Genomic DNA, 16,517 nt, shown 5'->3' on the forward strand with positions numbered 1-16,517 from the left:
ATGTACAGCTCTTTGTGGTTGAATGTACTTTTCTGTATTCTGAGTTTTACTTCATTTTAGAAAAAAGTATCTACAAAAGGAAAATATCAGTCTATCCATTATCCATAACTCCTTCTCCAATACAAGGTTGTTGTGGTCTGAAACCTATCCTGGAAACAGAAGACATATGGCAAGGTATACCGTGGATGGGATGCCTGTCTCTTGGAAAACAATAGCGTGCATATCCATTCACTCATACAGACACACAGCCGGCAATTCAGACTCACAGATTCACCTTAACTGCTTGTCTTTGGACTGTAGGAATAAATCAATACAAACATAGGGAAAACATGAAAACCACATAAACTGAGCTAGATTTGAACTCATATCCAAACCCACAAGAACTATTCAGTACCACCTCATGGGGTCTGACCAGCCACATTTTAGAAAGCAAAAATGCATAAACGTCCACTGTTGAAAATGTGAATTTCTTTAGATTGTGCATGTAACTTACCTATTACAACCAGAATTTACAAACAAATATATGGAAACTACATATTGACAGGTAACCATGAGGCAACTATAGGGATACGTTTTAAGGCCAAATTCTTCTGATATTTTCTCATGTGACACTAGGAGGACTCTTAAGCTCCCAGTTCCAACCCCAGTCCAAGCCTGTGGCCACCACTGATGCTTTTCCCGTCAATGAGGGCCGAGAAGTTCAGTTTCACACCTGCAACAGAAGTCAAACCAAATTTTCAAGTACTTTTAAATTAACCAGTCATGTGGAATCAATTTGTATGTTATATTGTTCCGTCATCCAAAAACAACATAAATTGACACTGATCAAGTCTTTGCACCTTATGGCAACTCATCATCAGTGCAAATAAATTTAAAGGTAACAGTCACAAGTCATTGCAAAAAATAACCATAAACTTGATGTGTGTACCTTATGTCTTCAAATGATCTTACCAGGTTGTAGGGTCTGACTGTAATCTAGTCCAACCAAACCTTCATTATTAACTTTAGCCTGTAAAAAAGGCAAAAGGCCCTTTACATTTAAAAAAGTCAGAGAAAAAAATGAAAGTCAATTAAAAATACCCCAAGAATCTGGTGGCAGTGGCATTAAAAACCACAATCCCAATAAAACTTCAAGTTTAAAAGAAATATGGCTTGTAAGTTTTGGTAAAATCCTTAAAACATCATTATAAGAAGAATGGTCCCTGCAACAGTTAAGACTGACAAAAAGCATGCTGAAAATGCGCACAACACTCACATTGATAGAAGTGTTGGAATCCAGCTGATATTTGGCTGCAACGCCAAAGCGTGTGCTGATGCTGCCTGCAGTCCATAATAAACTGACAGCGGTTTCCAGATTGTCAGCAACTTTCTGGTAAATAGACCCTCCAAATTCAGAGCCATTTTTACTGAAATAAAGGAGACATTACTTGAGAACAAATTAACCTTAAAATACTGAAGTGTACAGATGGGAACATCTCAGTGAAGATAAATAATTAACAGTTCACTGACATTTAAATGTTAGTTCAGTTATTTCCTACATTTTGACGACAGCAGAGTCAAACCAAGGACTTGAAACTGCCAGGTTATTTATCAGTAGTCTACATGCTGCTCTGTACAGAACTATGTAGCATTAATAATTTTCACGTGTGTACACTTGCCAAAATTCCCCAGTGTTCTGGCCTCCACACTTAATTTTTCCCCCCTTAGCATCCCAGAATTCTTTGCATTCTAACTTGCTTATTTGAAAGTATACCTAGACAACATTTGCAGTTTCTACTAATGGCCTCATTTGTTTTCTAACAAGAAATTAATTTAAAATGCTATTTGCTGATCAGTCTTACACGTTGGCATGCAGCTGGAAATCTCCACTCTCGTAACCAACAGCAAAATTTGTCTGTGCCACTTTAGATTTGGCTGTGTCAAAGGTCATTTGGCAGCCAGCAAGCCACCCGTTATATCCTACAACAGCTGCTCCATGAACAGCTGTAACATGGAAACCAAGGTCTACATCACAGCGAATGTTGATACAGTCACACTCATATGCAGTCTTGACCTTTCCCCTCTTCATGCTGGAAGTATGAAATCATTTTATTAAAACAAGACCAGAAGCATTCAAACTTCACGTTGACATGCTGTTAACTTGAAAGCGATCAGTCTTCCAGAAATAGAATTTAAATTAAACTGACCATTAGATTTTGGGTTTAAATGATGTTCTAATTTACTTATACGGTAACCTTTCAGACACAGAAATTTTTAAATGCTTAATTTAGATTGGCTTCTGAAGATTTTTGCAAAATCACACAGTGTAAGAAAAGTTGTCATGCATCATATGCTGAAATGGAGTATTCGCGCCATCCAGAAAGGAACAGTATTAAAGCCGACAATTATTTCAATAGATAAACCATAGAGAACATTATTTACTGGCTAACGTAAATGAACTGAATCTCCAGAAGCTTACCCGGTACTCAGGGAGAAAGCGGTATCGAATGCAATCTTTAAGCCTTTGGCAATCTATTAAACAAAATTAAAATTCTAAAGCTCTCTGCAAAGTTTTCAGGACAAAGATGCACAAATTTGACCGTTTCCTTTACACACATTATCTTTTACTGTTATTTCAGCTCCAATGGTTTTGTCAGCATTCAGCTTTTCTGTAAAGGCCACCTCATAGCTTGACCACTTGCATTTCATCTCCACGATCATATCACCAGTGCTGGTGTCAGGATGGCAAGAAGCAGAGCCTTTCAGTTCCTGCACAAGGCGTAATACACAGACAAAGGTTCAAAGCAAGAAAATACAGCTACTCTTTTCAAAACCAGATGTGCATTAAAAGAAAACCAATTAAAAGCATTTTGTTAATACATTCATTGAAAATATACATTAGTTTGCAACTTTTAATGACAGTGAACTATTTATAGCATTTCAACTTACCAGTCCAATTAGAGGCTTTGTTTTCACATCAAGTCTGAGAACACCGAAACCTGAGCGTATTCAACATTACACATGTTTTGTGCGATGGTAGTGTCAGAAGCCGTATAAAGAGATCCCGTGAAACAACAGAGAACAGACATATGTTATAAATGAAGACATGACACGTGAAAGAAATTAAGTTTGGTCTTTATAAGAAAGTGCTACATTTTGACCTGTTAATAACACTGTTGCCATACTTTCTAGAAGTGCTCTGCTGCCAACATGATTTTTTCAGTTACATGAATAGAGCAGCTGTCAAGCACGTTCATGCATTCTATACAGGGTTTACGATGTGAGATCAGAAAAATTTTACCACATCCTTTGCTGAAGATTTCTTTGGCAGATTTGCCAAGGTCACTGTATGAAGGAGGCACAGTCATTACACCTATACTAAATGAACAAAGAAGCGGTTAATAAAGGAAACCTGTTGAAATTATGACCTGCTAAGTTAATACTACTACTCCATTTTATGGCATGCACGTTGCCTTAATTAAACTGTCACAAAAATCATTTTTGGGTAAGCATTTAGAACTTTGACGGAGCAAATAATAAACTGTGTAATGAACATTGTTAGGACTGCAGTAACATGTATTAGTAATGGACAAAGACAATAGCCAAAAAACTCTACATATAGGAGCACACATGAATGGGTTTTTGTGATAAAATTTGACTGAGAGAAGAGAAATTGTAGAGTTTTGTATTTGAAAGGGTTTGATTTGTCTCTCTCGCACATGGCAAAATTTGATGAGGAAAACTTTGTATCTCCTTCTTCGGAGAGAGAGACCACTTTTTTAAACTGAAAACAGAAAAACATACCTTTTCACTACAGCGACTTTAGGAAAATGATTTTCCCTCACAGCTCTCACTGTGGTAGACCTCAAGTCAGGTTTTTGCAGCTTTGCTTTATGTAGCCTGCCAACATGCATTTCCATGACAACATTGTTGACATCATTAAAAATTCTGAGCTGCCATTTTCATATCACATGGTATGATAAATGTTAAAATGGGAGAGGCGTAGGATGTACAAAACTACAGAATTATGAAATGCTGGGTAGCAGTCAAAGTAAATAACGTGGATCAGAAAGCACTTTTTCAGTAAGACTTGAAAGAAAATTATTCCTATTATTAACATTTTCGGAAAAAATGTACAATTTATCAGTGAACCGCATATGCAACATTACATTTACATCTATTCACTTAGCAGATGCTTTTGTCCAAAGTGACATACATCTCAGCAAAAGTACAATTTATGCATTACATAAAGAGAAAGAGACACAGCTGCACACATGTGACTTAAGTAAATACTCTTTCAAAGGCCACATGTAAGATTTATTGAGATCAATGTATTGCTTATTAAAGCATGCTTATTTGTGGTGGGTATGATATGAATGTTATGGTAAGCTACTTACCTTTTTATCATTTCATGTTTTGAGCCGAAATGTGTTGTATAGAGCAATTTTTCAAAAATTCAGAGGAATATGTTGATATGATACCTGTATTAAATGATCACAAAGGAGTTCCATCCTGCTAATGCTGAGGTGTTGTCTGCAACCTGTAAACATCCAGCATATCAGCAATGAAATGTTGTGGCTGTTAAAAGTCTGTTAATACCTCAAAGTGACAGCAGAGCAGACAAATATATTTCTGGGGGAAAATATACACGATGCAACACTCCACAGGAAATTTTAAAATCATATACATACAGCTTAAATATCTAACCGGCAAGTATTTGTCAAAATTTAACGACTGGCAAAACGTGTGCAATGCTGGAAATGATCCAGCCGATCCGTTCAGACGTCGTAGCTGTCACAGAAAGATGGACAGTGTCGAGTTAGCGTAACATTTTTAGCACTGTGTGTAGTGGTATACACATACAGTACTCCGCTTTTCAGCAGTTCTCACAGTCTTCCTGCACGTCTGTATTCAGAGCACTTGATAATGTGCACTTAAACATAGGCACAATGCTTCTTGAGATTATTGCATTAAATTCACCAAGCAAAATGAAAGATTTCACACACAGCCCACACACACACACTCTACACACCCACCCCACACACCCCACCCGGTGCAGTTTTGCTGGAGCGCACCCGCTACAAAAGATGCTCCCGGCGCGCGCGGAACAGCAGCTCTGCCCTGCTCTGCTGCACCATGGAGCGTTTCACAAGTTCTCCTCCTCATGGTACAGCTCAAGCTTGGAGGAATCCCATCTCTTACTCTGCAGCGATGCCCAGCCTGTCTTCAGCATTGGGAAGAAAAGAGGAGCCCGTTCCTAGAGCTTCCATCCTGCTTTGCCCATCCAGCTTCGCGGAAAACATGCATCTTTTGGAAACCCCCAATAAAATGCTGGAGAGGGAGCTGAAGGAAGGCCGGCAGAGGAACTCAGGAAGACTTCAGCTCTGTCGCAGGTGTACAGCCCTGAGATAGCCAAGCTGAGAAGATCGATCCATGATGAAGTCGCTCTTGAAAAGCAAAAAATGAAGGTCCAACAACAACATCTAGAAGAAGATATTTGCATTCTATGAGGGACTCGAACCTGTCCAGAGCAGATTTAGAAAAGAAAGGCCGGACTCTTGTCAAGTCGAAGAGAAAATAATTCTGAGCAGTGACCACCGAGAAGAGATGGCTGAAATCACGACGCAAGTAAAACACCCAGAGGTTTCAGCAGAATTTAAACATTGTGGAAAAGAAAATATTTGCATGGTTTTGAGGGATCTTAGGAAAGAACTTGAATGCGAGGCAAGTGAGAACATCCAACAGCCAGAACGATATTTTCAGGCAGGAATCGCAAAACTGTCAGAAGCTGCAGAAATGAACAAAGAATCTATCCAAGTAGGGGAACAACAAATTAAGGAGCAAAGGCAACAACTCCAGTCCAAGACCCTTGAGCTTGAGATGGTGAACTGCAGGAAAGAAGCTCTGGAGAGGAGCAGCATCTTGTCAAAACCACTTATTTATTAGCAGGTATAGCTGTGTCTTAGCTACCTAATTCACTGATTGTGAACGTGGTGACTGAAACATAACAAATCATTTTAGCTTCTTGCTGCAGATTAATATATCCAGTTCCATCAGCTTTGTCCAAAAGAAATGTATTTCATAACCTGTACCACTTTCCTGTTTCATCACCTCTCATACCCCTGATTCCCTTTTAGGACACAATCAGACAACTAGAGAAAGAGCTAAAAGACATAAAGTGTAAACTGTCCATCCACCTGGCAGAACACCAAGACTTGCTCAGTGTGAAAATGGAATTAGACACGGACATTGCCTCTTACAGGTAAGCAGGTTGAAATTTTTGAAAAATTAAATGATTAAGATGTAAGAGTCATGGAAATAAAATTGTAAGTCGCTTTGGAGAAAAGCGTCAGCTAAATGAATAAATGTAAATAGAACTGCTAGTACTGTATTTTAAAATCTGTGGAAAAGGAAAAAAGTCAATAGGGAAATCATTAGTAAAAGTTTTATTTTTTTTAAATAAAAAATAAATTAAAAAAAAAAAAAAAAACTCTTCCCCTATTTAGGAAACTCTTGGAAGGTGAAGAAACTCATATTTTCTCCATTTCTGCTTTACAACCAGTATACAGGATATTGCCTGGCTGTGATCTTCTCTGTTACCCCAAGAAGAGCACAACATCCAAAGCAGAACGACAGTTTAAATTAGTTGAACAGATAATAAGAGACAACAAATGAATTTGAGATGACAGAATGAGGAGAAAGAATATAAGGAGACGAAAGGTGAAGGAGATTATGTACAGGCAGAGAACATGAGGGGCAAAACAATGAAAATGCTACAGAACTCCCAGAGCTAAGACACACACACACACACACACACACACACGCACTTTCTGACCCGCTTGTCCCATACAGGGTCGCAGGGAACTGGAGCCTAACCCGGCAACACTGGGCGCAAGGCTAGAGGGGGAGGGGACACACCCAGGACGGGACGCCAGTCCGTCGCAAGGCACCCCAAGCGGGCCTCGAACCCCAGACCCACCGGAAAGCAGGACCTGGTCCGCGCCACCATGCCCCGAGCTACCATGCCCCGAGCTAAGAGATATTGAGAATTCCGTGAAGGAGTCGCAGAAACACTTGAGTCTTAAAAGTAAAGCGAATGAGGCAATAACAACAGGTTCAAAAGACGAGCCGGAAGACTACCTTCAAGAAGTGGCGCATCCAAAAGGGCGAGACATGGGAGTTGAAGGTACAGTTCTCTCTTAGGTTACCTCCATTGAACCACAGATAAATTCAATTTTAGGGCCAAATGAAGAAGTTAAAAGTGAACATCAGCTTACTGGTCAAGGAGTAGAGGTCATACATGTAGAAAATGTCTCAGACCTAAGAAAACAAACCAAAAACTACCTTAAAGTTCACCGATCACAGCTGTGGAGTGTACATACCATCCAAAAACAAATGTAGGTTTATTAATATTTAAAGAAAGCCTGAGTCTAAGTATAGTAGTAAATGAAAACAGAAGTAGAACTGATAGTGCTGCATTCCACGTGCAACAGTGCAATTTGAGGGAACTGAAGAGGAACCACCAGTCACTGCCAGTGAGTGATCCAGCAGATAAAGGTCAGAAATAATAACAAAAGTTGAAATAATTATACATAAAGAATCAGAAGACCCTTTGAAAAATTGTGTAAGTTGTTAAGTTGTTTCAACACAGAGGAAACTACAAAAAATGAGGAAGCTCAGTGTCACTGTAATCAAAAATCAAGTGAAATGATGGGTTGTGATACAACGGAAATGAAAGATGTTTCAGAATATAATACACAAGGAAAAAAATGGAGACATACTAAGAGTGCAGAACAAGAAATGCCCACAAAATACTGTATATAGTAAGTGACTGGTGATAAAAAGTTAGACAACAGGTGCAGCAAAGATGGTTAAAGACTCAGAATGACATCTAAAACTAGAGTTCATTTCTTTGGATAAGATTTCATTTTGTGCCAAGGAAACCAGAGAAGTTACATCTGCGCAAAAGGACTCAACAGTAGAGCAAAGAGGAAGCTATGATCCAGATTCTGCAGAGAAACCAAAACTTCAACAAGCATCAAGAATGCCAAAGGGATTGATGCAGCTAGAGAAATCACAAGGTGCCAAGGAAGGAAAATCAAAGGAAAGCCCACAAAGAAAGGCTTTTGACAACAGCAGTGGAAACGTATAGGTTGTAACAAGTGACGGGAGCCGATGAACCTAAAACAGATCCAGCAACTGAACAAAATAAAAACATTGTTGCAGATGAAGTGAAATGAACTGAATGTTGTACTGCACATTGGAGAAGAGGGAAAAAACAGAAAATGAGAATTGTTTAGCTAGAGTGGGGACAACACAAGAAACAGCTAGAGACTAGAAACAAAAGTGTCCGCAATGAAAAGTCAGACCTGATCAATGAAATAGGATTAATAGAAAAATACTATACTGCCTGCCAGTCTTTGATATATAATACATACATACATATAATTAGAACAAGAAATAAGAAATGTAAAAATGAGCAGACGACGCATAAGACGCATTATGCTTACAGGATGTGCAGCATGTTTGTGTGTATCTGTATTAATATCATCTTAGTGCAAAAACCTCACAAATAAAACTAATGATCTATATATAATTTGTATATTTGTCTCACACAAAAAAATTTTCTTGAACCTTGTCGAGACAAAGTCAGTTTTGTTGTAGTCTGGTGAGCTGATCATACACAGGAAAATCATTCCACTATGCCAAAAAGTATCTAGCCAAACATTAATTCAAAAGGAAAAAGTTTAACATTCAATGAATACACACATCAATAATGATGTGATATGATGACAACTGAAAGGGCTCAAGCCCATCAACTGTTTGGCTATGTTGAATTTCAGAATTCCAAGCTTACGTACTGTTAGTACTTTAGGATTTAGTGAAATAAGTGAATAAGCTGGGACACGAAGTGCAAAATGTCCACCCATCAGGAAGAACATCAAGAATCTCTGCAGTTAGAAGCCAGGATCTTAGCCATTCAGTTGTTAAACATGCACTGAAGCTATATAGCACCTTCACAAAAAGCATTCAGGAGGATGTCCAAGAAGCTGGTGGGCCTTTTATTGACACACACATGCAAATCTTCCAGAAAACAGTTTGTTCTGACTGGACAAACATGAGAATCAGGCCATTTTGGAAGTATTTAGCTTGATCCTCTTGCAGGGGAGGGGGGGAAATAAGATCAATTAACAATAGATAAACACCTTTCAAGTGTGCAAGGATACAGGAAAGAAACCATTTAGAGGCTAATCACCATAAATGAGCATGAGCCAATGTCAACAACACAACTTTCATTTCTCTTAGAAACAAGCACAGTTTCAATGAGAATCAAAAAAATCAGGAGTATTATGCCCTTTGTCAGTTGACCTTCTGGAATTCCACCCACAATATAGATCATACCGTTACAGTCATGAAAATTGACCAACAAAAATGGGAAGAGGGCCCAACAAAAAGCCAGGCTAACCTAGGTAAATGATTTCTAGAATCACCCTAAAAAAAAAAATATATGCACCATGGATTTAATTTCAAATACTTTATTGAAAAGCTCAACATACACAGGAGGACTTCTGAAGTCTGTCAGCAATGGTTTCAACCAGTCAACAAGGTGGGGGGCACCAATGGTTTTAGTACTGAACTCCAGCCTAATTATTCAGAAAAAGCCTTTGGCATTACTGTGTACCTTCACTGCCATTTTAGCCTGGTAGGTAGACAAAAATTCCAGCCACCTACAAGTATGTAGGTAGCCAACTTAAGAGCTTTATAAATAGGCAAACTACAGAAATAAAGAGCAGCCTTAAAAACTTTGAGGAGGTTTTGCTGTAACCACCAGTTTCAGCATGGAGTAATGCTGGTGGTTGGTAAAGCATGACAAAAATTTGAGCATGTTCTATGTGTAAAGGAACAGTGGACAAATATGCATTAGGTGCTGTATGAAAGTTCACATTCTACTTAGGATCATGTCAACAATGTAGTCAAATCAGAAAGTCAGAATACCCTGCTTGAGTAACAGCACGGTTTCTGATCAGCCAAATCTTAAAAAGCAAAACATGCACAGATGTCATCTTTCCAGAAAGGTGTATTTTACATTGTCAGGGCAGAGAGTGTTTGATACATTGAAATGTATAAATAACTGACCTACCACAAGCAACTTTTATAAGTATGAACCAAATATGTGGATACCAGCTGACAGGTAACCATCTAACAGTACTACAGGGTGACATATCTTGGTGCATCAACATCCCTTTAAGAAATCCCCTGCTGGTTCAGTTGGAAACACATTTAAGGCCAAATTCCTCTGATATTTCCTCATCTGACAGAAGGACGACCCTTAAGCTTCCAGTTCTAAACCCAGTCCGAGCTTGTGACCTCCAGCATTGATGCTCTTCCCATCAATAAGGGCCGACAAGTTCAGTTTCACACCTGCAACACAAGTCAAAACAGGTTTTAGTTCAAATTTTAAATGAAGCCAGGTCACATGGGAACTTTAGGTCAAATTTGGAGTTTTCATTAAAAGTTCAGAGGACAAAAAACTATGCTTGTGTGAACATAGGTGCTCATTACAATTACATGTTTAATGACGATTCTAAGAAATCCTTACCAGGTCGCAGGGTCTGAGTGTAGCCTATCCCAACCAGACTGGCATTGCTAACTTTAGCCTACAAAAATAAAAGCAAAACACACAATAACTGAAGAATGTTCTCTACAACGATTCAAATATGGCAGTGGTAGGATGTTTACCAAAAAAACCTATAACGCAAGGAATACTTCACATTTAGAATCACTCATGACTCACCAACATAACATTACAATTATTCACTTAGCACATGCTTTTCCTTCAAAATGGACCAATTTCTCTCTTGAATGTCTGCCCTACTGACTTCCAGTGGTACTTTCTGTGCCTATCATGGTGTCCTGAAAATGCAGAAGACACTCACACTGATAGAGGCACTGGAATCCAGCTGATATTTGGCTGCAATGCCAAAGCGTGTGCTGTTGCTGCCTGCAGTCCACGAAAGGTTGACAGCAGTTTCCAGATTGTCAGCAACTTTCTGGTAAATAGACCCTCCAAATTCAGAGCCATCATTACTAAAAGAAAAAAGGAAAAAAAAAAAAAAAAAAAGGCAAACTTGAAACATTTAGATGGAAAAAGGCAAAATACTTAAATAAGCACTTGATTTCCTACGTCTTACAGCAGGATCAAACCAAGAACATTAAATCGAATGCCATAAGGCTATAAAGTTTGTACTTAACCTATAGTCTAAATGCTGCTCTGCATAGACCTACACACTGTTAATCTGCACTTCATGCTTTCCACTTCAAATAATTCCCTGTCTTGAGCTCCAAACTTAACTCTGCATTCCTGGAAATCTTCACATTTTATCTCATCTAGTAACATAAAATTACATTTAGGCAGCATGTACAGTTACCACCAATGTCAGTTTGTTTCATAAAAGGAAATAAAATTATCTGCTGATCAGACTTACACATTTGTGTGCAGCTGGAAGTCACCAGTCTTGTATCCAACAGCAAAGTTGTTCTGTGTCATTTTAGATTTGGCTGTGTCAAAGGACATTTGGTAGCCAGCAAGCCATCCTTCGTAGCCAACAACAGCTGCTCCATGAATGGTTGGGCCAGCAAAATCGAAGTCTACATCACAGCCAAGGTTGACATATTCACGCTTATATGCAGCCTTGACCTTCCCACTCTTCTTGCTAAACAAATTAAATAAAAGTAGGACCATTAAGTTGATGTGCAGCATATTTACAACCAGTCAGGAGGCCACAATTGACCTGGATTTTTGAAATTTAAAAGTTTTAGCTTACATTTGAGTAAAATATCAGTTTCAGAAAGATACCCAAAGTCATTACTCATATGACATTACAGCCCTTGTTAGCTTTCATTGAAGCAGTTTGCAAAAGAATCTTTCACAAAATTAATTAGAAAGAGAAAAAGATCATGACCCAATGTCAAGGTGAAAATGTTATTGAACCACTGAACTAAACCATAAACAGCATTATTCACCAGCTAACATGCATGAAGTAATTTTAACATCAGCAAACTTTAGCACCATAAATATGCTTACCCAGTGTTGGGTGAGAAAGTTGTGTCGAATGTCAACTTTAACCCTTTGGCTATCTGAAGTCAAACAAAAAAAATAAAGAGAAAAAAAGATCACAATGTTTTGGCAGTGATTTCAGGAAACAGACCTGTATATTTAACCGTTTTGCTCTACATACCTGATCTTCAATCGTTATTTCAGTTCCAAGTGTGTTATCGGTGTTCCACTTCTCCGTAAAGGTCAACCCATATTCTGACCACTTGTACTTGGTTTCCAGATTCCCATTTACTTTGCTGGTGTCAGTATTGGAGGAACCAGAGGTTTTGAATTCCTGCACAAGGTTAAGACACAGGCAACAGTTCAAAGTGTGACAAATTAAGATTATAAAGGAAAATGGTTTTTTAAAATAAAAAAAAAAAAAAAAAAAAAAAAGTTGATGCACTATGGGAAAACTATACATTTAGCAACTTCTCATTAAAGCAAGCTATTTATACTACTAGAACTTACCACTCCACTTGCAGACTTGGTCTTCACATCAAGTTTGATCAGACCAAAACCTGGCAGCATTCAAATGTACACATTTTCAGTAATAAGCAATACAATGACAACTCATTTAAATCAGAGACCAGCATCCTAAAGTATGTGACACTACACATGAAACACAAGGCAATTCAACTCTAATCTTTCTTCAGAGCAGGATGTTGTAACCTCTCAAGGAAGCAATTACACATCTGCAGTACATGTGAGCAAATCATATAACCCAGAGCCTGTACAATGTACTGCAGGAATACAAGTATAGTTTAACACTTATCATATATCCTCACACTGTGACCAAAAAAGCATGGCTACAATTTCAATCTTCAGAAGTTAGCAACACCCAAATCAGGAAAAACGTATTACCATATCCTTTGCTGAAGATGTCTTTGGCAGATTTGCCGAGGTCACCATATGATGGAGGAACAGCCATTCTCCCTGTAGAGCAAATAAGCAAGCCACTAACTTGAGAGCGAAAGTTTTACCACACTAACCTTAGACACAAGAGCACATGTAAAAAGGGAGGAGACACATTAAAGAGAACAGGTGCAGGCAATTCATGCCACAAGAATGCCAAGTCAACATTCCGGTTTTAAGACGGAAGGCCTTTTCAGATGTGACACCGAGTTCTCCTGACAAGCATCTGGTCGCGGCGGTTCAGGAGCATTAGTTAATGACAACGGACAGATCGCACCTCCGCGCACAAGCCGCACCCAGGCTGCGGTGAAGACGTTGCTTTCCTGGAGCTGGATGAATGCCTAGAACAATTTTAATACCGCATGGTATTTGTAATCTAAGCCAAAAACAATGAGAAGCCAGAGACTTAGAGCACAAAAACATTTGTGTTTTGCCAAGAACGGACGAACCTTGAGGGATCATTGAGAAACTGACCTAAGGCAAAGCGTAAAATCCACCGCTGTCTTTTCCAGTTTCAAAGCAGATGCCGATACTTCCTTTACCTCAAGGGATACTTTTATCCAGCCAGAGAATTTAGACGCAAGCACAACCTTCTCAAGGACAAGGAGGAGGAGGAGGCAGGGTTACACCCTGCAACGTCCACCTCCTCGCCGCATCAAGGGAAGGGCCGGGTTCATCTGCCATCCACGTAAACCGTGTAAAACCCACTAAGTAAGCGGCATACGAGTTGATACAGGTGGTCTGCAGACACACAAGATCAACTCAGGTTCACCGAGACAAAGAATCACGGTCGATGGTGGGGACTTGAGGAGCAAGGTTAAGCTAACAGGACGTAGCCATCTTTATGGAAAGTGCTCTGGACCATGGCATGTGACATGATGTGTACAGGTGGATGTCAGTTCTGGGCGATTGATTTGCAGCACAGTAAAGAAAGTTGACGCCGCCGGTTTTGTGTTCAGAGATACGTGTCACACATTCGCAACACGGAAGGAAAGACTCGAGTCAAAGACGACCTTCTTCTTCTTCTTCTCTTCACGCGTGAAATGCTAGTCATGACGTTTCAGGTGCAAATTAAGAAGAAAGAGAGATTTAAAAAAAAAAAAAAAGCGTTAAATATAATCAAAAGTTATATCTAGACTATTGGCCGTATGTCACGGCACCGGGACGTTTTGCCAAATGATGTAAATAAAGATGTACCCCGTTCGGTTCGTCAGCTGACAGCTCCATCAGGCGCCCCGCTTTACACGCTACGACTACGTACCGCCGGCCATGGGGGCATGATGATGATGATGATGATGATGATGATGATGAGCATGTCGGAACGCACAGCGGCGGCACAGGCCTCCGCTTTCATTCCAAACGAACGGTCTAACTAACGACGAAAACACACCCAAGTGTGTCAAGACACGTGAAACACAAATCACACTTAAGAGCAAAACTCACCAGGCAGAGAGAAACCAAGATTGTGTGCCGGAGAGCTGTACTGTGCAGGCCCAGTTAGGCGTTCCGCCGCCGCAGTGACCGTCTCCTGCTGGAGGGCGAAGTGAAGGAGACGGAGCGACACCGCTGTGGGCCCTCAAAACCACCACCTGCAAGGACCCCTTACCGGCAGCTGTCTTCTCGGCGCCTGACTAAAATGCAACACATTTCCACGAAAGGCTCATAAAACAGAAATTAATTCAACTCCAGCGTGATATGAGTCAAATTTAAAGTCGGTGGTATTTTTTTTTTCCGAGTAGGTAATACGTCCAAGCAAACAAAAACACACCATTTAAAAGAACTTCCTTCCCGCGGTTGCGAACGAACGAACACACACACACACACACACACACACACACACTCTCTCTCTCTCTCTCTCTCTCTCTCTCTCTCTCTCTCTCTCTCTCTTACTAGTATTAAGTGTTCAGTTTTTATCATCATGTTCTTCAAAGCTCTTTATGTTCCGTTTTTATCATGTGAACCGCAAGTGAAAAGAAAGTTATTTTACTCTTAGTTACGGTACAATTTCGGGAAAAGACGTGACACAGATATCCAACAAGCCAGGCGATTTATGTTATTATTTCATGTTGCATGATTTATTTACCCATGGCATTGATTTAAGCGTAATTTATTTTTACTGTGTCAATTCAGCATTGTCACATTACAAGACAAATCAGTTTCCAGCTCCAAACTGAAACACCGCTATAAATGTAGAAAGTAAAATTTTTTTTTAATAATTCCCAGCGCTGCTGACTGTATGATTATGAAAATACTAGTGCGTCGAAACTTCCCTCCTGATGACGTCACCAGCGTACGGTAACTATTAGGCTTTTTCAAGTAAAACATGTTGAAGACGGAGTGATTATGAAAGGACAACATGAAGGGCACTTCCAGCGCTGTAAGCCGGCGGATGGAGATCGTCTGAATCCCCAAATAAAATACACCGATTCCTCGCATAACGGCATCATTTCATTGCTTTAACTTAAGCCTACATCGCTGCGTTTAGGTACATTTCCGTTGCGGTGGCCTGCATTTACCATCATCTTAACTGCTTTAACCCAGGCAGGGTCGCCATGGTCCGGAGCCTATGCCAGCAGCAGCAGGCACTGGGCTAGGGTTAGGGTTTCGTATTAAAAAAAAATTATCCCTAATGATCTAAAATGAAACAAAATACCAAAAGTATATTTGTATGTGGCAACGATGTAACACCAAGACAATTTACAATAGTTATCCATTAACCGGCTGCTCTGTTCAGGGTCGCGTCGCTCCGGAGCCTATCCCGGAATGACTGGGCGCAAGGCCGAGGCGGGTACATCCTGGCCGGGACATCCGTCCATCGCAGGGTAGCTGCGTGCACACACCGTCGCACCCAGTCACACACTTCAGCAGTCCCCCTGAGCTGCATGCCTTCGGAGTGTGTGAGGAAACCAGAGCGCATAACATGCAAAGTCCACACAGACTGAGCAGAATTCGGACCTACAACCAAGCAGCTGTGGTGCAGTAAGGCGGCAGCGCTACCTGCTGCGCAGCAAAATTATTGCCGATGCCTTGTCTTTTAATGTTATATTTTCATTTCCTCATCATGGATAGCCCTTGTCCAGTGTCCACAACATTTTATATTTCAAACTTGAACTCCAGTTGAATAAACAACAGTGGAACTTTTCTTCACCGTGACAAACCTATGCTAACGTTAGAAGAAAGTGATGTTTTAATAAAGTCTCTTTTATAATCTTTTGTTAATGTGATTTATATCATATCCCTCTTGTTTTAACGTGCTCCTGAATAGCCTTTGTGTTAAACTCTGCTCTACTCATGTTGAAGAAGTGCTGCCCGCTTGAGTGTTCTGTTTTGCTCTTTTTTCACTCTTTCTTAAAACAGAAGAAGGCCCCTGGTGTAGCACTTTTATCCGGTGTTGAAATGCTCCTCTTACTCTCTGAACTTGGGAGAGAGACACTGTTACAGGAGCCAACGGTGCTGCGAACACAGCCGAAGAAACACCCGAAACCACTCAAAGTTTCTTGCCTTCTTTTCAAGAAGCTCTTCTAAT

At 39.9% G+C, this 16,517-nt stretch overlaps 2 protein-coding genes across 2 annotated transcripts; both read right to left on the minus strand.

Moving 5' to 3' along the window:
• Window positions 1-623: 623 nt before the first annotated feature.
• Window positions 624-3,347, minus strand: LOC108939530 (voltage-dependent anion-selective channel protein 2-like). The gene is made up of 8 exons (XM_018760920.1): window positions 3,281-3,347; window positions 2,929-2,978; window positions 2,596-2,748; window positions 2,459-2,511; window positions 1,842-2,069; window positions 1,256-1,406; window positions 952-1,009; window positions 624-712 (listed from the first exon to the last, which is right to left on the minus strand). Exons 1-8 carry the CDS (start codon window positions 3,345-3,347, stop codon window positions 624-626), a joined length of 849 nt encoding a protein of 282 aa, XP_018616436.1.
• Window positions 3,348-9,499: 6,152 nt separating this feature from the next.
• On the minus strand, window positions 9,500-14,555 carry LOC108939729 (voltage-dependent anion-selective channel protein 2). Its single transcript, XM_018761308.1, has 9 exons — window positions 14,435-14,555; window positions 12,941-13,012; window positions 12,548-12,597; window positions 12,219-12,371; window positions 12,065-12,117; window positions 11,466-11,693; window positions 10,917-11,067; window positions 10,580-10,637; window positions 9,500-10,401 (listed from the first exon to the last, which is right to left on the minus strand). Exons 2-9 carry the CDS (start codon window positions 13,005-13,007, stop codon window positions 10,310-10,312), a joined length of 852 nt encoding a protein of 283 aa, XP_018616824.1. The 5' UTR covers window positions 13,008-13,012; window positions 14,435-14,555; the 3' UTR covers window positions 9,500-10,309.
• Between the last annotated feature and the right edge of the window lie 1,962 nt (window positions 14,556-16,517).

Source organism: Scleropages formosus, chromosome 24 (assembly GCF_900964775.1).
Source record: "Scleropages formosus chromosome 24, fSclFor1.1, whole genome shotgun sequence".
In the NCBI taxonomy this organism is placed as follows: Eukaryota; Metazoa; Chordata; class Actinopteri; order Osteoglossiformes; family Osteoglossidae; genus Scleropages; species Scleropages formosus.

Bases quoted from the DNA above. Each gene is read 5' to 3' on its own strand.
- LOC108939729 (XM_018761308.1), bottom strand. From the start codon at position 13,007: ATGGCTGTTCCTCCATCATATGGTGACCTCGGCAAATCTGCCAAAGAC. The intron at 12,598-12,940 runs GTAATACGTTTT...GAATGCTGCCAG, and splicing joins CATCTTCAGCAAAGGATATG to GTTTTGGTCTGATCAAACTT. The intron at 12,118-12,218 runs GTATGTAGAGCA...GTTTGACTTCAG, and splicing joins AAATAACGATTGAAGATCAG to ATAGCCAAAGGGTTAAAGTT.
- LOC108939530 (XM_018760920.1), bottom strand. From the start codon at position 3,347: ATGACTGTGCCTCCTTCATACAGTGACCTTGGCAAATCTGCCAAAGAA. The intron at 1,407-1,841 runs GTAAGACTGATC...CCTTTATTTCAG, and splicing joins TTCCAGCTGCATGCCAACGT to TAAAAATGGCTCTGAATTTG. The intron at 1,010-1,255 runs GTGAGTGTTGTG...CCTTTTTTACAG, and splicing joins ATTCCAACACTTCTATCAAT to GCTAAAGTTAATAATGAAGG.